Source organism: Plasmodium gonderi (assembly GCF_002157705.1).
Source record: "Plasmodium gonderi DNA, contig: Chr05, whole genome shotgun sequence".
Classification (NCBI taxonomy): domain Eukaryota; phylum Apicomplexa; class Aconoidasida; order Haemosporida; family Plasmodiidae; genus Plasmodium; species Plasmodium gonderi.
Genome location: NW_021628930.1, coordinates 663012 through 684336, shown reverse-complemented (window position 1 = coordinate 684336; position 21325 = coordinate 663012). Strand labels below are relative to the sequence as shown.

The 21325-nt window shown below is 33.3% G+C and overlaps 5 protein-coding genes across 5 annotated transcripts; 1 reads left to right on the top strand and 4 right to left on the bottom strand.

Moving 5' to 3' along the window:
• Positions 1-629: 629 nt before the first annotated feature.
• Positions 630-1345, bottom strand: PGO_051630 (conserved Plasmodium protein, unknown function; the record flags this gene model as incomplete). Its single annotated transcript, XM_028686541.1, has 2 exons — positions 630-920; positions 1139-1345. 2 exons carry the CDS (start codon positions 1343-1345, stop codon positions 630-632), a joined length of 498 nt encoding a protein of 165 aa, XP_028542342.1.
• Positions 1346-3113: 1768 nt separating this feature from the next.
• PGO_051620 (hypothetical protein, conserved) lies at positions 3114-5787 on the top strand (the record flags this gene model as incomplete). Its single annotated transcript, XM_028686540.1, has 5 exons — positions 3114-3735; positions 4050-4372; positions 4645-5014; positions 5358-5496; positions 5709-5787. The coding sequence occupies 5 exons, from the start codon at positions 3114-3116 to the stop codon at positions 5785-5787; spliced, it is 1533 nt and encodes a 510-aa protein (XP_028542341.1).
• A 106-nt stretch (positions 5788-5893) lies between these two features.
• Positions 5894-8982, bottom strand: PGO_051610 (eukaryotic translation initiation factor 3 subunit 4; the record flags this gene model as incomplete). The annotated part of the gene is made up of 10 exons (XM_028686539.1): positions 5894-5923; positions 6071-6182; positions 6422-6489; positions 6665-6715; positions 6897-6962; positions 7139-7312; positions 7692-7784; positions 8225-8358; positions 8593-8655; positions 8970-8982. 10 exons carry the CDS (start codon positions 8980-8982, stop codon positions 5894-5896), a joined length of 804 nt encoding a protein of 267 aa, XP_028542340.1.
• A 1718-nt stretch (positions 8983-10700) lies between these two features.
• On the bottom strand, positions 10701-11998 carry PGO_051600 (ubiquitin; the record flags this gene model as incomplete). The annotated part of the gene is made up of 2 exons (XM_028686538.1): positions 10701-10753; positions 10951-11998. The coding sequence occupies 2 exons, from the start codon at positions 11996-11998 to the stop codon at positions 10701-10703; spliced, it is 1101 nt and encodes a 366-aa protein (XP_028542339.1).
• A 2144-nt stretch (positions 11999-14142) lies between these two features.
• PGO_051590 (vacuolar protein sorting-associated protein 9) lies at positions 14143-19140 on the bottom strand (the record flags this gene model as incomplete). The annotated part of the gene is made up of 1 exon (XM_028686537.1): positions 14143-19140. The coding sequence occupies one exon, from the start codon at positions 19138-19140 to the stop codon at positions 14143-14145; it is 4998 nt and encodes a 1665-aa protein (XP_028542338.1).
• Between the last annotated feature and the right edge of the window lie 2185 nt (positions 19141-21325).

The window sequence follows — 21325 nt, the reverse complement described above, 5'->3', positions numbered from 1 at the left end:
TTACCCTTCAAGCTAGCGAAATGGTATTTCTTTTATTTCTTTAATCCCTTTTTTTTCTTTTTTTATAAATTTATTTATTTTTGAGTTAGTGTATGGTTCTCTTATTTCGTCAAAACGAATAAGAAAGATGATCTAACAAATAAAAAAAAAAAAAAAAAAAATTCAGTACGAAAAGAAAGATAACCATTTTGTTTTTAGCCTCCAAAAAAAAAAGGGGGGGAGGGCAGGCACGATAAAACGGAAGAAGGAAAAAAGGATGAATCAAAAACGAGGCCACAAAAAAGGAGGTAGTAAAAGAAAAGAAAAGCTGTGGGTAAGGCAGAGATGGGCAAAGAAAAACCGGGCAAAGCAAAGCCGATTCGACATTTGTGAGGTGAATGAATAGTTTTTTCTTCTCTTGGTGCGTGGTAAATATAGAGGTGTGGATGGTTTGACATTCCCCTTTTTTTTTTTTTTTTTTTTTTTTTTTTACGTTATTATTTTTCTTTTCTTTCTTCAACGCGTCCTATGCTTCACACAATTTGATTCCTTTGTCTAAAATATGAACTGCACAAAAAAGATACACACAGTAAGCTTAAGACAAAAGTTTGGACAATAAGGAAAAAAGCACCTTCATTTTATTACCCAATTTACACAGACACTCCTTCTTCTCCTTCTATGGCATTTTTCAAATCCATTTTAAAAGCACTCATGAGCACTTGATTAAATATGTGTGTTGGTTTATCAAAGGAAGAATTATTCTCCAGTAAGTTATATGAACTAAGAGTTCCCGTTGAATTAAAAACAAAATTTGTGTTCTTCTTTAAGTGAAAAATCATGTTTACATCTGGATCAGCATAGTAACTTCTAAAATAACCATCTTTGTGGAATACAAATGGGGTATGATGTACACTTTGCACACTTTTTGTGAATTTCCTGATCTGTAGTCGGTGTGGCATTATGGGTGGTGACATATCGATGTGTGTGGTGACATATAGATGTGTGCAGTGACATATAGATGTGTGTAGTGACATATCGATGTGTGTACTTACATATCGATGTGTGTAACGGTGGATGCACAAAGCACAGTAAAAATGGAGAAATGCATAAAGGAGAAAAATAAACCAGGGTGTGCGTGTGTGTGTGTGTTATAACTCACCTGGTCGTCTATTATCTTGTTCGTGTACTTGTGAATTAAAAAGTGAAAAAAGGGAATGTATGTCCTATGCCCAGTTTCCCAGTATATATTATTCTGCTGCAAAAAATACGGATGTTCTTCTGTATCTCCTGACTTTAATGAGTTCCCAATCAGTTCATCTATCTCCTCCTTTCCCATAGAAATCAATTGTTTGTCTTTCCTTTTCATTTTTTTTTTTTTTTTTTTTTTTTCCGGGCACAATGTAAAGGTGTTGGAGATAACGAGACTGAGGTTTTGAGCCACCTTTTTATAAGTTAAATAGTACAGTGTTGTGGGTCTATGCTAAAGTTGGAAATAAGTTTATGTATATACACAAGTCAAGTTCTGACCAATTCAGAAAAATGAACGAATAGATGAATAAATAAAAATAGGAAAGGTAAAAGGCGTTTATTACTCCTTTTTTTTTTTTTTTTTTTTTTTTATTTCTCTTTCTCTTTCTCTCTCGTTTTTTTATTTTATTTTTTTATATTCTGGTAAAATAGAGGCCCCTCCCCATTTTTGCAATGTTGAGAATGCTAATAATGTAATTCTCGTTTAGGAAGTCGTAATTTTGGGAAGCTGCAATTTTGGGAAGCTGCAATTTTGGGAAGCTGCAATTTTGGGAAGCTGCAATTTTTAGGAAGCCGTAATTTTTAGGAAGCCGTAATTTTTAGAGAGTTGTCATTTCTTTTTTTTTCTTTTTTTTTTTTTTTTTTAAACATATACAAGAATACTGTTGCATGTATAGCCCTCCAATAAAGGGGGACGCAATTCCTCATTCAACACACTGCACGGGACTTTGTAAAAAAAAAAAAAAAAAAAAAAAAAAAAAAAGAGAAACGTTACACATGCATGCATAAAAATTATGACAAACAGTATGTATGTATATTATGCTCCAGTAAGGAACACTCACACAGTTATGCACATTTAGCACCAGGAATTATGAGCTCATTTTTTTTCTTCTTCTTCTGTTCTTCTTTCCTTCTTCTATTCTTCTTTCCTTCTTCTATTCTTCTTTCCTTCTTCTATTCTTCTTTCCTTCTTCTTTTCTTCTTTTCCTCTTCCGTTCCTTTTTTTCCTCTTCTTTTCTTCGTCTTTTTTTCTTCCTTTTCAGCACATTTCTAGCTGTGTTAAAAAATGAGAAATGATTTTTTAAAAATAAAGCCAGACTTGCAAAGAAACGAGCTTTTTTTTTTTTTTTTTTTTTTTTTTTTTTTTTATGCCACCTTTTTAGGGTGGAGAAGAGGTGAGAGACTTGTCTCTTTAGCATAACCCACCCACCCCCACTCACTCACTCACTCACTCACTCCTTTCTTTTGCACTTGAATTTAGATGCACCACTTGGGTAGGTGGTAGCCCCGAGTGAGGCTCGAAGTGGGCCACACTCAAAATCCAAAGTGGGTAAAAAGGGGTATCAAAGCGGAACCGAGAAAAAGAAGAAAAAAAAAAAAGAAAAAAAATTCTCCAAATAAGCAAAGAGGTACCAAACAGAACTAAACAGAACTAAACAAAATTAAACATTACAATCTTGTAACTATTCGAATTCCAAACACACACACACATACTGTAAATTTATCACAAAGGGAAAAACCCTTACAGTGTTTTTTTTTTTTTTTTTTTTTTTTTTTTTTTTTTTTTAAAAAAAATATTAATAAGAGGGTTTAAGGTTCATGGTTAAGCCAAACTTTATGGCACAAATACTTCCATTTTCGCACACTTACACTTATGTTAACTATTACACTTATGCAGACTTTTCGCATCTCCAAATTTTGAAGCAGACAAAAAAGAAGGAAAGAGAAAAAGCGTGTGTTTTCTCTGTTTTACACCCAACTGGAAAATATACACATATCAAAACCCAGACAGGTATTTTCCCTAAGGCTGAACAGACTTGGAATAGTGTGTTCCTACTTTTTATGCTCGCGTCTCAATCTAAAGGAAAAATCTAGTCAAGAACAAAATGTCCGAAAAAAAAATTGACAATTCTCCATTTCTGAACAAAATGGAAAACTTTGAAATTGTGGATGGAAAATATAAAAAGTCGAGGGGAGACATAAAAAATGTGTATAGGAGTTTGGACAATGAATTTAATTTTGATATTGGAGATGTGGAAGTTAACGGAGAGGGAGATAATAATGAACAAGTTGAAGATGCTAGGAAAACATCAAATGACATGAAGAACCAAGGAAACGATCGAATGAATTACAAAACACAAGAAAAGGATGCTAAACAGGATGAAAAACAACAAGATAGGAATATAAGAACAATAAAAATTGATAGAAAAAATTTAAAAAAAATGTTTAGCAGCCAATTCTTCACACAAACATTAACTGATGATTCTAGTATAAATTCATTAACTGAATTAAAAATAAACAAAAAATATGCTATTTTAGAATTATTTAAAACTTTTTTTCTAATTATTTTATTCTTTCTTACGTCTTACTTTGCTTTCATTTATATATATAATAATTACATCAAACAAACACATATATGTGGATATTTGGATATGTATAATTATAAATATCAAAATGAAGTTCGCTTCATTTCTACTGTCAGCAACGCTAAGCATTATGTTTTTACCGGTATGATGATGCTCCTCATATCATATTTTTTTACCATGCATACATGATGTGCTTATGTCAAAATGTGTCTCCCTACATGTTTTAGAAGTTGTGTGTGCAAACTTTTGCAGAATTGCTCAACTATGCTGCTATAAAATCGTAACACTTCGCCATTCTTCTTGCACTTCCCCATCGTCCACGTACTGTTTAGCGGCTTATACTTCATCACTGCATCGTCATTACATCATCACTGCATCGTCATTGCATCGTCACTGCATCGTCATTGCATCGTCACTGCATCGTCATTGCATCATCACTGCATCATCCTCACTTAGGAAAATTTCCCTTCGACGTGATAACACAGAAACTGCGTAAGGAGCTGCTAAAAAACAGCATGAACGAAGAGATAGAAAAGTACAACAAAGAAAACAAGGAAAAGGAAAATTTTGAGAAAATTCAAACATTAGATGATCATGAAATACAAATAATGTCTTTTATGAAATATAATAACAAAATGAAATGTGAGAAAAAGATCTTCGATTTGTACATGCCTTTTTACTTAAAATCAACGGACGTGAACTTAGGACAGTTGGACTTTGTAGTCAATGAAGTGAATTACAATTTTATAACAAATCCGTACAATGTCCCCGAGGGCCGGGTGAGGAGAATGGAGAAGCGCGCGCATACGTGCATGCATACCTGGGTGTATATACATATATGTTCTCGTGTGTGTATGTATATATATGTTCTTGTGTGTGTATGTATATATATGTTCTTGTGTGTGTATGTATGTATGTATATATATTTATATATGTACACGTGTGCGTATGTGGCTTTTGCCCGAAACTACCTGAACGGTCAGGCAAATATCACTTTTTTTCACAATTTCACCTGCACCCCTATATACCCCCTCTCTCCTCCTCACCGCAGCTGCACGCGGAAGTTGCAAACTTCATGAAAAAAAGCGAAAGCCAAAACAAGATTTGCTACATAACTTCGTATTTAAACTCCCTGAAAAATGAAAAGACAGTTGAAGGGAGTAGAATCTTGAGTGAAGAAGGAAATGTCGCCACTCAAGTAACATCTCAAATTACAGAAGGAGAGAAGAGTAATGGTGTGATTAACAAAGCGACAGATATTATTTCGACAACTATAGAAAGTGCAAAAAGGTATCTGAAGAATGGAAATGCAAAAGTTGATCAACATATTCAACATGACAATGAATATAATTCCGGTTCTCATTTTAGCGACCATGGAAAATCTCCCAAGAAAAAAATTATTTACATGTATGATTATTATGGTAAGAATGAAATTGAAAAAAAAAAAAAAAAAAAAAAAAAAAAAGGAAGGAGATGAGGAAGAAGAAAGGATGGATAGATGAAAGGGGAGGCAAACAAAATGAGGAAGAAACGTAGCTCTGTTTTCATCCCACAAAAAAAAATAAAAGGTCCTCCTCCTCCCCTCCTCCCTTGTGCCTTCGTTCATATTTCTATATATGAGCAAGCCGTCCTTCTTACCTCTTAAGTCTAATGTTCATTCACATGCATCAAAAGTAGATTTTACTGTTCTACCTCCTCTGTGCATACATAAATATGTCCCGTTTCAACCCCTTCTCCTCCACTCCCCCACACGCACCTTTGTAGACAACAACTTTGTGGATTTGTTGATTGCCATTTATGATATGCAATATAGAAATTCATTTCGTGACTTGAAAGAATATTGGGAAGAAATAAAACAGAAATTTAAGATAGTTCATGCTGAGGAAATACACCTCCTTGAATGGTTAATCCAAATGATTTTTTTTTTTTTTTTTTTTTTTAAAAAAGAGGGAACGAGAAAAAAAAAGCTTACACAGTAACCCCTTTTCCCCACCCCACCCGCATCCGTATTTTTTCCCAACTTCAATCTATTCATCTATTAATTTTTTATATGCCTCCGTTTTTTTTTTTTTTTTTTTTTTCTCTGGGATGATGTTTCTTCCTTTTCTCTTTCAGGTATTGCCTTGGCATAAATTATAACTTAATTGAAAATAATAATCAGTATAAGTTAAATTGCGTTGATCTTTTGAAATAAAGGTGGCGGGAAATGGAATAAAATGGTCCAAAAAATGGAGAAGTAAAAAAAGCGAAGCAGAAATGGAAACGCAAAATTGGGGAAACACGCAAAAGGGTCTTTTCCTTCATCTGTTGGATGGTTTAGCCCATTCCACCTGTCAAATGGGAAGAAAAAAAAAAAAAAAAAAAAAAAAAAAATGTTAAATGGACATAATATATACCTGGATAAATAAATAAGCAAAGATAACACTGTTTTATACTCATCATTCAATGTTGTACCAATTTTTTTTTTCTTTGCTTACACTTAATAACAAATTCTCAAATCCATGTCTATTCAGTTTTTCGATAGCTCTCTTTGCTTCTTCCCTATTGGAATAAGTAATAAAGGCAAATCCTTTGGAATTTTGTGTTTCCCTGAAATAAATGAAACAAGCAAAAAGAAAAAAAAAAAAAGAGAAAAATTTAATTATGTTCCTGAATAGTAAAAATACATGTACATTTTTGCATAAAAAAAAATATATCTTTGCACGACAAGCATAGTGAACAAAACGGGTCACTATATGCACATGTGATTTTCCTTTTTTTTTTTTTTCGTTTATTCATCAAATCGTGTACATATATATATATATATGCATGTTTTGGTTTTGTTTTACTTGTGCTTGGCTAAGAACATTCTGGATATTTGTCCAACTCGTCCAAATAAGTTGGATAACTCGCTTTCCTGCAGTAGGGAAAAAAAAAAAAAAAAAAAATAAGCACTCACGTATGTATAGGTATATATACCCACTTGTGCATGTACAGGTGCATATACCCACTCGTGCATGTACAGGTGCATATACCCACTCGTGCATGTACAGGTGCATACACCTGTATCGTGTTTCTCTCCTTACATTCACATCTTCACTTAAATTCGTCACGCGAACAGTACACTCCTTATTTTGGGTATCCTGTGAGATATGCAAATGAGGGAGGGTGATAAACAAAAATTCTAATGTGATTGTGAAATCATTGAATAGAACATGCAGTTATATACTTTTATACATTCTCATTTGACATTTTTTTGTCTGCAAAAATGGGAAAGGTGTATCTCTCATAAAAAAACACACATGTTGAAATGTAAATACTTACGTGTGATCGATAGTACAACATATCTCTTTTTGCATTCAATTTGTTTGGGTCGTCTGGTTTTGTTTCCTGAGAAGTCAGAAAAAAAAAAAAAAAAAAAAAGGTAACAATTAGTAACTATACATCTAAAATGAGTCAAATACAGATTGGAATACACTTCAAATGTGATTATCATACATTGTCATATGTTACATTTGAACATAGCAAATGGAAAAAAAAAAAAAAAAAAATATAGTTAAACATACCTCCACATCTTCATCCTTAAATATTTTGAATCTATTTTTCAAATCTTTAGCTGTCTTGTCTGCTTGTTCTGAGAACAAGTAATCATATTCTGTTCCCTTGAGAAAATCCAGTAAATTGTTTTTTGGCACTTCTATATTTACAACATCAGTTGGTTCGACTATGACAGAACTGCACTGCAGTGGGGGGAAGAAGATATAAAAATAAAGAAGTAAAAATAAGGAAATAAAAATACGGATAAAAATAAGGAAATAAAAATACGGATAAAAATAAGGAAATAAAAATACGGATAAAAATAAGGATAAAAATAAGGATAAAAATAAAGAAAAATAGGGAAATAAAAATAAGGATAAAAATATGGATAAAAATAAGGATAAAAATATGGATAAAAATAATAAAATAAACGCTGCTCTCTCTCTCCCTATATAGCGTATACTATTATCACGTCATCTAATATACAGAAATAAGCAAAATAAAACAAATCAAAAGGATTAAATGTTCATACAAAAACGAGTGTCTTAATCTTTTTCACGCACTCATAAATGAATGCATTACAGTGTCAATGTTAAAATTTTTTAAATTAAGTCGATTGTTAATTTCCTTATTTAGCTTCTTCTTTATAACTACTTCTTTGATTTTCTTGGTTACCTGCACGACAAATGAGGTGTGGCATATGTGTTGTGCAGTGTGTATGTAATTTATGGAGAAGCATAGGCGACAGGGTCGAGACACAATACAAGATATGCTCATCACAAATGGGGACGTCACAAATGGGGACGTCACAAATGGGGACGTCACAAATGGGGATGTCACAAATTTGAATGAGCCAAATTTGAATGTGCCAAATTCGAATGCGCCAAATTCGAATGCGCCAAATTTGAATGCGCCAAATTTGAATGAGCCAAATTTGAATGCGCCAAATTTGAATGAGCCAAATTCGAATGCGCCAAATTCGAATGTGCCAAATTCGAATGCGCCAAATTCGAATGTGCCAAATTCGAATGCCAGAGAGAAACACACAAAAGGGAAGAATCACCCATGCGAGGATGGTAAGTCACGCCTCGGGGGATGGGTGGTATAAATCCAACCTTAACTGTTTGTTTTTTCAAATTTTCAGAATACTTTGTCACGACTTTAACACCATTTTCATAATTGGTAAAGTATGAAAGCTTCTTATTATTCTCTAAATCATCATCTGCATCTATGTCTTCCCACTTTTTTTCTGCAAAAGAGGAATGGTGGTGGGGTGGTGAAAATATATGTATTATTTTTGAATATGCTTCGAGTTAAAGAGAGCTGTTCATGGTGATGGTGCTATCGTGATGATGGTGCCATCGTGGTGGTTATTACATGCTCAATTTTGAGTCTATCTCAAATGAACTGGTTTTCATTATAGAGAACTGTGCAACTAAACTCGTGCATCATCTATTTTATTCTTTATTCCATTTCAACTTACTATTATCATTTTCATTCTGTGATTCATCATCTTCTACATCGATATCAACCCAGTTTTTCCTTTCTAAAAATGTGCAAATGGTTTTCGAAGAATCGTAAGGGGTAAAATGAAAAAATGGAGCAGCAAAAATGGAGCGGCAAAAATGGGGATGCAAAAATGGAGCGGCAAAAATGGAGCGGCAAAAATGGAGCGGCAAAAATGGGGATGCAAAAATGGGGATGCAAAAATGGGGATGCAAAAATGGAGAGGCAAAAATGGCCTTCAACAGAGGAGAATAGTTAACGTGTTTTTTTGGAAACTACTTTATTTTGTCACTCTTTTTTTCCTGCCAGTTTTATTTATCGTGTGTTTAAACATAATTATGGAAAGTTATATACCTGTTTGTATCATCTTGGCATGAGTACAATGAAACGAGTATAGTTACTAGAAGTGCTTAATAGTACTGTAGTAGTGAAATGGCAACAATATAGCTTTTTGTGGGGAGATGTGATAACCTTTTATTTTTTTTTTTCAAAATGGTGTAGTGTAAATGCAGATATAAAAAATATGTAACGTATAACCACAAGTATGCTTAATTTTCTGTGTTTAGCTTTTCCTCTTTATGGTTATCTTATTTTTATTTATTTATTTTTATTTTTTCTTCCCTGTCATCTGCTAAATTTCAATTTGCTTAACCCTTTTTCTTTTCTCTGCTTTTCTCTGCTTTTCTTTTCTTTTCATTTTTTGCTTTTTTTTTTTTTTTTTTTTTTTTCAGGCATCATTAAGTGAGCTCTCATTTTTGCGTTTAAAGGGAAAAAAAAAAAAAAAAAAAAAAAAAAAAAATGAAAAGAAAAGAAAAAGAAAAATGGGAAGAAAAAAACTATACAGTGAGATTTGTATCTTGGAACCGGCAACCACGGTGCGCCAAGTTATAAAATATAAAATCACAAAAAAAAAAAAAAAAAAAAAAAAGAACTCTCACATATTCTATTTGTTTATTTATAATTTTGTATTTATATTTATATGTTCATTTTTATTTTATTTTTTTTTCTCATCGTTATTACCATGAAAAGGTGGTAAATTCATAAATTTTATCATCCAACTTCTCATCCTTTTCAATGTTTTCATCATTTGCACCAGACCCTGTCATCACAATGAGAGGAGAACATTGATAAGAATGATAATAATTTCGATCGTATCATCATACCATATTATTTTAAATAACGATACAGAGCAAAGAACCAGTTATAAATCCCATAATTTATGTGTTATTCATGTTGATCTGCTTTGCAAGTGAAAAAAAAAAAAAAAAAAAAAAAAAAAAGTGTGGTGTTGTATATTTACACTACCAACTCATCACATGATCGATCATGTGGAAAAAAAAAAAAAAAAAAAGGATGAATAAGAATTAAATTTTTCAAAAAAGTGAAAATGTGTGTAAAAAATTACTAACTGTAGAGCGAGATCTATGTTATAGATATAGTTTTTTTGCTGAATGCAACTGCATATGTGGTATATATATATATCAACAACATACCAAATAAAAACCATATCATATGGTGTAATATATGTGTTATTTTTCCGAGTTGCAAAAATGTGACAAATAAAAAAGCTATGCTAATAAATTGTCTCATAAATAGATCATGTGATGGGATGCATGTAGATACATACATATATATATATATATATCTAGGTATGAAGAAGCATACAGGGAAAAAATGTCAAACACATACAACATAACTGAACTGATTTTCATAAACTTATTGTCACGCGAAAAAAAAAAAAAAAAAAAAAAAAATAATTAAAAAAAATATAAAAATAAATAAGGTAAATTCATAAATGGACAACTTGCAAAGGCATACATTAAAAAAAAAAAAAAAAAAAAAAAAAAATTTCGAAGGGGGAAGAATTTTTTCTCTGAATTGTTATATTCATTTTTTGTGAAGGGTAGGAGGACACCTTTTTCCCCTAGTGTAACATTTCATATGTGAAAAAGTGAAAAAACAAAAAAGCGTTCATCATCAGTTTCACAATATCCACAATACTCTCCGCATACATTTCAACCAAAAATTTTTGGGGAACGGAAATACTGGGAGGTTTTACTACCGAATTGGAGATTTGGGACAGTTCTACTGACACTTAAGTATTTGTTGGTATGGTGCGGACATAATATTTGTGAAACCTGCAAAGGGGTTGAGGGAGGGGAGGGGATGAAATATGGAGATATTAAATATGGAGATATTAAATATGGACGTGTCAAGTGTGTGTTGAAGCCCTAGCAAATAATTTGAATTGACAACAAGGGGTTGAGCGAGAGATGAGAAGGTCACTTGACTTCGCCCTGTGTCTAGGGAGAGATATTCACGCTTGTGCACTAACCCCGAAAAAGGAGACCCCGAGGAACGAAAAAAAAACAAAAGTGGAAAAGCATGTACACAGCTTTGCAGGGCGCTAGTAAGAAAGAAAACGTTAAATAGAGAAAAAGCCTTTTGACATTGGGAGGGTAGTTGGCATATTTATAGAGAATATAAAAAAAAAGGGAAAATTTAAGAACCGATTTTATATCTCCTAGGTAGTAAAAATTGATTAATTCGTGAATTCTGTTTATGAGCAAATTGCTCATGAGTGGATAGTCAACACCTAAGCGTAGCATCAATTTTTTCCGACTCAAATTTTGGAGTTGATCTATTTCTTTTTTTATCTTGTCTAAATTTATTCTGTTATCATGTAACATTTTTTCGAATTCTTTATCGAATGTTTTGAAGGACTGTATAATATCATTTTGACAAATGACATAATTTTTTTCTTCCAAATGGTGTAATAATTTTTTATACTCATTAAGTAATGTCAAATAACCCCAATATTTTATTTTTTTTTGCAATTTTTGAACTTTTTTATTATTTTCTTTTTTATATCCATTAACTAATTTCTCTTCACCAAATATAAAGATATGTGGAAGAATGGTAACAAGATTTAAATTTAACAATTTTATTTTCTTATCCTTTATTAAATTTTGTATCACTATGTCATCATTTAGTGATTTGTTTTCATATATAATTTGTTGAAAGGATGTTGGTATTCCGTGTAAATTCTCAATTTGTTCTTTAATATCTTTTACATTGTTTTTATCATCCATGCTTAAAAAAAAACTGTTACGGAAAATATCTGATTTATCATAGTACCTTATCATAATATTGCATTTACCATTTATCTCGCCTTTCTCAATAGTATTCTCCATTCCCACATTATTATACCCTTTTATTGGCTCAATCTTGTCTTTCTTTACCCTCTGTGAGATTATATTGCTTGAAATGTTCATTAGATTATTTATTCTTGAAACTCTACCATTGTGATATTTATTCAATTTTATACTACTGCATATGTATACTACAAAGAGATATACCACAAACACGTAGTGATGTTCCATTGCTTTGTCTTCATAACCATTTTAAAAGCTTCCTCTCTCTCAATGACTAGTTCTGACAATGACGGGGGACGGGGGAATGGTACACCAGCATGTGTACACGAGCAGGTACGGCAATAATCCGTTTTGCACTCCAGTCCCGATGTATAATATATATTATACTGCACATATATATGTACACGTGTATATGTGTGTATATATATACACATGATTTACGTGTGATCTTGCATATTCGCTGAACAGCATGTTACGCTCCACGCCTTGACATTAATACATAGCTAATAACCCCCTCTCGCTGCAACATTTCCCTTTTACGTCCTGTTCGGTATTATGTACTTATTATCTTGTCGTTTTCCTCTCCTATATGTCTCTCTCGATCTTTTTCTCTTTCTTGATCTCTTTCTTTCTTTCTTTTTTTTTTTTTTTTTTTTTTTTTTTTTTGCATTACTGGTAAACGTTTTTGCTTTTCAGGTAAAAAAAAATATCCTCACTGTAGGTGACTCTTAGTTGTGGTGTATATAGCGTGCGAGTAGAGGTTTAACAGCCAACAGTAGTCATCGTTGAGACGTGAAGAAAAAGAGTTAACAAAAAAAAAAAAAAAAAAAAAAAAAAAAACATCAAAATAATGAATATAGTCTGGGAAAGTGGTAAAACTTAAAGGAGTTGCATCACACCTGGAAATTTTTTTTTTTTTTTTTTTTGCTGACCTGTGCAGGCGATAAAAAAAAAAAAAAAAAAAATAGCCAAAATGGACCTATTTGGAACTGATTTCATCACATCATCCCAGCTATGCCTTCTTCCTAATGGACCCAGTGTATAAACCAATTTGTTATGTGGCACCAATTCTAACCCGAATGTTGCGACGGAAAAAAATAGAGAAAAATAAAAGTAAACCAAAATAAAAGCCAAGTAAACCAAAATAATAAATTCAATATTTAAAAAAAACGAGTTAGCATGTTGCCCTAGGTATTCTTGCCTTCAACAGGAAAGCAAACTGCACTTGGAGTTCCCACGTTGAAATGAGCTAAACATTGGAAGAAAATATAGTTACAAAATAGATGCAGGTGTATATGTATGCATATATGGAGGGTAGGTTCATTAAATCGAATTCTTGTTTTATATATATATTTTTTTTTTATTTCATATTACTTTTTTTTTTGAAGAATATCATTTGGAAAGGAGACATGTTATACATTATATTCATCTTCACGTAAACTTACCATCCCCCTTTGAAATATGCATATACCTTTTAAAAAAAAAAAAAAAAAAAAAAAAAAAAAAAACCTTTTTGTTGATATAAAAGGAATACACAATTATTTAGCAAAAAAAAAAAAGTCTAACACAGTGGATAATTGATTAAAATTTTTTCTAATCAAAATTAACACCCTGTGTCTGTGTAATTGTTGCAACATTTTGTAATGTGTGTTTTCTCCAAGGTTTCACCTGACCATACTTAACCAAATCATGTTATGCTATGCTTAAATTTTTATTATTGTTTCACTTAAGCTTTTCCCTGTGTAGTGTTATATATTATCTCATTTTTACGTATCGTGCTAAACTCAGAAACGTGGAATACAAGTACGATAAAAAGTTGAGATGGACTAATATCACAAGTTTTTCTAAATTTTTCATCATGTTCGAGTGGGTAATTATGTTTTTATCAAAAGGGTTGTGTTACGAATTGTGAACGAACACACAAATAAGCACACACACACATACACACAAAAAAAAAAAAAAAAAAAAAAAAGGTACATAAAAAAGGTACATAAAAAGGGTACATAAAAAAGGTACATAAAAAGGGTACATAAAAAAGGTACATAAAAAGGGTACATAAAAAAGGTACATAAAAAAGAAGCATATCACTTCGCATACTTGTGGACAAATAAAGGTCGCATGGAAGACATGTAAAAAAAAAAAAAAAAAAAAAAAATAGAAGAATGGATAAATGGTTGAATTGGAAAACTACGCAATTGACAAAAACGGGAAAAAAATATATGACTCAACCCAATTCAACACATACAAAAACTTATGCAAAATGAAAACGGAGGAACAAAGTAAACTTTTTGTTCATGTCTCGTCATGCAGCTCGTATTCGTATGAAGTTCAGTTCTCTCTCTCTCCACATCTAAATATGCACGTTTCAGATTTTACCTCTGAGTCGTGAAATTTTCTCCGGCATGTTCTTGAATATCCTTCAAAATGTCATTTTTCAGATTTACAAGTAACTTGTATTCTTCAAAAATATGGGATAGATTCGAAATGGTAAGAGAGTTAAAATTTTCTATATTTTCAAAATTTAATTTTAAAGATTCGATTTTGCTAATAATATTTGTGCACAATTTTTTTTCATTGGATAATTTAATAAAATCATTTAATTTCCCTGCAGCTTCTTGTAATTTTTTATTACTTTCTTTCACTTCATTTAAATAAAATTTTTCTGCTTTAGATACTTTTTCTCTATATTCCTGTTCAGGCATATTCAAGAAAGTTGTCTTTCCTAGTTCTTTAATGAATTCTACACCACTACAAAACTGCGTAAAGGAATAAGCTTCTTCTGAAACCAGATGATTTGGGTGTCGAAAGCTTTGAATAAATGAGATGTTTGAAATGAGTTCTGGTGGATTTGTCTTGATAATAACATATATAAGTAGTGGAAGAACTTCATCAGCACAGGGTAGTAATTCATCATCATTTTGGACATCTCCTTCGTCTGATCCATCCGCTTCGTCCGCTTCGTCCACTCCATGCCTACCTCCACAATCACTCTCAACAGTTGAGTCCACAATTTCACAATTGTCAGCAGAATATCTTTGCTTCTTTCCCTCTTTTCTTGGAAACATGTTTTGTTCTGGAACTTTGGCCTGAAGGCTGTGGTAACTACCTCTTGTTTGGCTAGATTTATTTGATCCCATATATGTGGGTTCATCCAATTCAGTGATGTATTTATCTTTAACATCCTCTAATTGTTTTCGTCTGCTTTGTGAACTAATGCGTGGATGGTTATTTATGGATGCTTCCAATGTCTTCAACTTTCTCAATCTTTTCTCCTTTTGATGTTTTAAAAGTTTCTTAACTCTGTAAAGAACAGATGTGACTATACGACAACAATTGAGAATCATAATTAGCTTATCATTTGGTGCACGCATTCTTTGGATTCTCAAAAGTTCAACTTGAGCAGGTTTCAAACGATCTAGATGAATTTCTTCTGAAATTTCCAAATGCTTCAATTCAACCCATTGTAAACAATTAATTTTTGTGTAAATCTTTTCGTCTTCATCTTTATCTTTCGAATCCATTCTATATAAAAAGGGATACAATTTCTGCAAAAGAAACTTCTCATATCCTTCAATTATAACATTTGCTTGATAACTATTAATATTCTTATAAATTTCAGAATTTAATAAAATTGGTTGTGTTTCATTTATGAACATATGAATTTTATTTGCTGCCATTTCTCTGTTCATATTTTTCGGGAATCTCAAAACGAATGTTTTTACCTTTTCTATTACATGTTTACACGACGGATGTTTCAGGCTTTCCAGAAAATTATTGTACACTGTGTTTGGTTTCTTTTTACCAGAATTGGTTTCAGATGAAATGTCGGCATTTTCGTTTTTTTTTTTTTTTTTTTTCTCTTTTTCTCCTGCTCCGAGGGTCTGCTTACGGGTTTCCCTTGCCCTGCCTACGTTTCCTTCTTCCACGCCTACCTCTTCAGCTACATCTGCTTCTACCGTTTCTTCTGCTTCTACCGTTTCTTCTGCTTCTACCGTTTCTTCTGCTTCTACCGCTTCTTCTGCTTCTACCGTTTCTTCTGCTTCTACCGCTTCTTCTGCTTCTACCACTTCTTCTGCTTCTACCACTTCTTCTGCTTCTTCTGCTTCTACCGCTTTTCCTATGGCTTCTCCCCCCTTGATGAACGAAATAAAAATATCCTTGATTTTCTTTCCTCTCTGCTGCAAGAGGAATCGACCCCTCGGAGCGCTTTCTTCATTTTCTTGGCTGTTCGACCTTTCCTCATTAGAATCGTTAGATCCCTTTGTTTTCTCTTCTATCCGTCTATTCACATGATTTGAGTTGAAAAATCCGGTGCTATTTCCATACCGTCTCCACATTTGTTGTACATCGAGGATCCCTGTGGTACCGCTCCTCTTTCTGTGTTCTTCCACAGTCTTTTTCCTTACAGCCATATTTTCTCGTTCTTCCCACTTTGTCAAATTTTCTTTCTGTGCATGTGATTCTTCACCTCGTTCATGCAGTTTCGATGTTTCATACTTGGACGTTTCATACTTGGATGTTTCATACTTGGACGTTTCACACTTGGACGTTTCACATTTGGATGACCCCACCTTAAGAACAGATTCTTCTATATACCGTTTATTGGTTGTGTTAATAATATTCCTCTCTTTACTCTCTTCCTCAAGGGACTGTGTCATTAAAAACATCTTATCTTTTCGCAAAACTACATCTGGTAATTCACTTGGATTTACTTCATCACCACACGTGGTGAGGTCAATCAAAATGGAATTACTCTTACTGCCTCTACGAAAGAAATGTGTCTCTTTTTTTCCTTCTCTGATTTCCTCAAAAATATTTGACGGTAACATTTTTGCTTCATCTGAGTCTTGAAAGCTTCCATTACCCCTTCCCAGATTGCCCACCACATGTTCGTTATTTTTCTTTTTTGAAACTAATTTTTTTTTGTCTCCCTTTGGGTTAAGAAGCGGCTGGTGCACCCGAAGGGGACGAGGTCCTAGGATGTTTACGCCTTTTCCTTCTTCCTCATCTGCTTCGTTCGCTTCCTCTACTTCTTTCGCTTCCTCTACTTCTTTCGCTTCCTCTACTTCTTTCGCTTCCTCCACTTCTTTCGCTTCTTCTAGCTCGTTCGCTCCCTCTACTTCCTTTCCTCTTAGACTCTCCTTCGATGCCATTGTAGATACATGCCTCCTTCTGCTTGTACGTTGGTGACTGAGGTGGATCGCCTCTCCATCTTGAGCATTCGATTTTGGCACGCTCTCACTACTTTCGTTACTTCCAATACTGACAATAGTGCCAATACCGATATCAGCTCTTTGACCCCTTAAGGGTAATTTTTTTCCTTTGAAAGATGGTTCCCCTCCCTCCTCCAATGGTGGAACCTGCTTGAATTTCTTTCTTTTAGATGCACTTCTCCATCTATCATCTATGTTTTCATTCTGCTTCAACTCAGGGATGTCCCACTTCTGTTGGTTGTCATTCCTGGGAACAGCTTTCATCAAACCTTCGGGAATCACCTCCAGCGTTTCAGCCTCCTCTCCAACTTCTTCCACTTCAGCCACTTCTCCAACTTCTTCCACTTCAGCCACTTCTCCAACTTCTTCCACTTCAGCCACTTCTCCAACTTTTTCCACTTCAGCCACTTCTCCAACTTCTTCCACTTCAGCCATTTCTCCAACTTCTTCCTCCTCTGCCGCCTCTTCCCCACCTCTGACATTTTTATAATTCAGGTATTCCTTAATTTCGTTGAAGAATTTGTTTTCATCGCTGAGAGCTGTGGAGTCTAGAATGGGCACATCATCATCATCCGATGATGACATCATATGCCTCTGTTTCACATTTTTATTTTTTTTGATTTTTCTAACCAGGTTAAAATCAACGCTCGCAAAAGAATCATGGGTCCCAGTGGGTTCATCACATCTTTTATCCCTTTGTGTCTGTTTTTTTGCACTATTATGGCTAGCCTCTATTTCATGGGGAATATTATTATTTTGCTTATTTAATTTATCTGAACACTCAGATAAAGTAGTCAATGATCTTGTTAAACGATTGACACTACCATTCATATTCATGTTCTTCTTTTTTAACTCTCTTTTTTTTAACTCTTCTACCTTGTTTTCTTCAGTTTCGTGGCTTTTTATAGTACTTACTGATCCTCGCACACTGCTGTTTTGGTTGCTATTTGGACAACTTTGTGATGCCTTATTAGGAAGACAAATATTCGATGAGGATTTCTTCAACGTGTTCTTGTTTATAATTGGAGTATTACTTCTCTCATCTACTCCTTTCTTTTTAATCTCTTTCTCTTTATGTTGTTTCATGCAGGGCTGCGAAAGTTCTCTATTCATTTTTATCAGCTTATTGCATCCTTCATTTCTGTTTCCGTTGGTCATGTCACGTAATTCAGTTTTTGCTACCAATCCATTTTTACATCTTGAAACACCTTTCGACACTGATCTGTTTTCATTATCTATACTTTGATCACACATGTTGGGACCCCATATTGCTGCATCGTTCAGAACATTCACTTTGTGATAGCTATCACTTGATGTGCCACCATTCAAGGCATTTTCATAAGAATCAAATTTGTAATTGTAAAGATTTGTTTTTCTTCTGTGAACAGAACTATTTCTATGTTGCTGCAAATCTCGTTCTGAATGATCCAACTTGTTATTGTTCTTCTCCCATAAATCAAACGTAGAGTTAATTTTCGTTTTCATCTGACTCAGTTCGGCCTCAAAGTCTTTATCTGGCACATCCACTATGTCACCAGTTGCTTTGTGCACATATTCACTATTGCTCAGGCCCAGGGAGGACTTGCTGCTTCGCTTGCCTCTATGGATGTCGCTCTGAATGTCATTATGAATGTCCTTGTGAATGTCCTTGTGAATGTCCTTGTGAATGTCCTTGTGAATGTCGCTTCGGTTGCTGCTACGGGTGCTGCCATGGACATCTCTCCGACTCTGGTTTTTCCATAACGAATCATTTGATGCACACGGGTTAGAACCCTCACCTGATTGACCTTCACAATAATCCGTACGATCCTTTCGCCCATGCTCTTTGCAAGAGGCACTTCTACTTTCCATTGCATGCCTCTGCTTAGTGGTGCTTAAGAACTTGGTTTTTCCCTCAGGGAGTACTACATTATCATGATCAGGGGAAAACTGTGGAACTTTTCGATTAATACTTTCAAAATTGGAAGAAAAAAAATCTGTTTCATTTGTTTCATCAGCTATTAGTTCATTACTTTCATCATGTCGCAAATTTTTTTTTTTTTTTTTTTTTGTTTTCACCTCCTCCTCCTTATGCCCATTTGTGTTATGATAAGGTAACTGTTCATCATCACCTCCATCCCATTCAATATCTTCATACAAATACTTTCTCATATACATTGGTCATATGCTTTTTCTTCGTTTTCATAATTTCATATTTGACATGTTTGTAAAATATCTACTTTTGTTTTTAACCTTCTAATCCCACAGAAGTCATATAAAATCCTACCCCTTTTCGCACGCTTCGCTTCCTAATTTTTCTGTCGTCCTTTGCAGTTTCTATCGGATCCTAATTTTTTGCCACTCAGGTTCAGCGTCACGTGTAGGTCGCGATGGTGTTACGGAATTCGTTGCAACGTTTTTACATTAACACGTCAACGCTTCGATGCTGCCTCGATGCTGCCTCGATGCTTCTACTAGCTGAGTTTTATTTATCTTATTTTTTTTTTTTTTTTGACAAATGCTCAGTGCTACCGCTCACCTCAAAGGATGATTGTTCACATGTATTCATTGAACTAAGTGTCGACAAGCACACGTGCACCGAGGTACCGTATATGTATATATGTATATTATATATATATTGATGTACTGATGTATTGATGCATATGTGCCTAGCTGAATGAGGGTTTAAGCAAAACGATGAGTTCTTAAGAATGACAAAATGGAGTTTGCAAATTTGCAGCTCCTACAGATACGTGAAGTGCGGACTACGCCCATTGGGACGCAAAAAGTTCTGCTAGCACACACAGGGGCAGAGGAAAAGAAAAAGAAAAAGAAGAAAAGAAAGAAGAAAAAAAAGAAGAAAAAAAGAGTCCTGCTAATGAAACAATCTAAACACAAGGACACAGCACTAAGGGGTAGTAAAGCACAAGTGAGGGGTAGCATACAAAATAAATACTTGTGTACATATGATTCCTATAATACGTTATAGTCATCTATTTAAACCATGCAATGATGTACACACAAATTCCCCCTTTCGGTCAAGTGTACTGATTGGCCAAATTGTGCCATTTGTGATTTTTACACCATATGTGAGTTTTTTTTTCTTTTTTTTTATTTCGCTTTTTTTTTTTTTTTTTTGGCATGAAAGATATAAGAAAAAAACAAACAAACAAAATAAATATATAAAGATATTAAGATATATAAAGGAATAAACATATGAAGATAAATTATTCACACGTTTGGCAAAAGATTATCAAAAGGTGTGAAGTAATAAATTCGAATTTTTTTTTTTTTTTTTTTTTTTTTTTTTTTTTTTTTTCATTAACCAAATGGCGTGATGTAATATAACTGACAAAGCTTGATTGCCACAAATTCGCACATTTACATATTTATGCATTCACTCGGGCGATGGTCGGAAAATACTTTGAGGAAAAAAAACGAAAAAGAAAAGCAAAAAAGAAAAAAAAAAAAAAAACCTCGTGTTGACATAGGACTAAAAACAGACAAGACAAGAACTATGTTACACATTCTATTAAATCTTACCATAAATACCTTTGTGTCCATTTAGGATAAATTGTATGAATACACCCCATTAAATATATCCATGTATGTTTCACCGGTGTGCATTTTTTTTTTTTTTTTTTTCTAAATAAATTTCTGAACACGTTCAGGTGGAAAAGCAAAAAAAACTATAAAAAAAAAAAAAAAAGTTAAACAAATTTTTACCCATTTGCAGTGAGAACGAATAGAAAAAGTAATTTTCTCATCATGTGTATCATTAGATATATGATATTTCGGTCTTTATGATCCCCTTAATTTTTAATCTTTTCATTCTTTTAGGTTTTTTTTTTTTTTTTTTTTTTTGCGAAAATATTAAATTCGTGCATAACAATTTTATAACAAAATGGTTGGCTCCTGAGCTCGCCAAAAACTTTGGCATTTTTTTTTTTTTCAATCATTTTGAATAAACACTTTGGTCATTATTTCTCCCATCCTCAAAATCCAAACTTCATTTCCTCCTAAACATCCACACAGGTTGATACTTGCTAATTCGCAATTGTCATTCCTTTTTGAAATGGTGAAAATGGGACAAGTTTCGTTCGTAAAAAATTTCAATTATTGTGTTGTAGTGGATCAATTCTATTTCAGGAAATATGCCCATATACGGAATCTTCACGTCAAGAAGGTTAAGCCAAAAAAAAAAAAAAAAAAAAAAAAAAAAAAAAAAAAAAAAAAAAAAAAAAAAAAAAAAACAGAAAAACGGAAAAGCAGAAACAATGTCCCTTGCGATAGCAGCAACTGTAACTGTAAATAGCTGATCAAAGTTACACCGAAAAACCTAAGGACAAGTGTTGCATGCGGG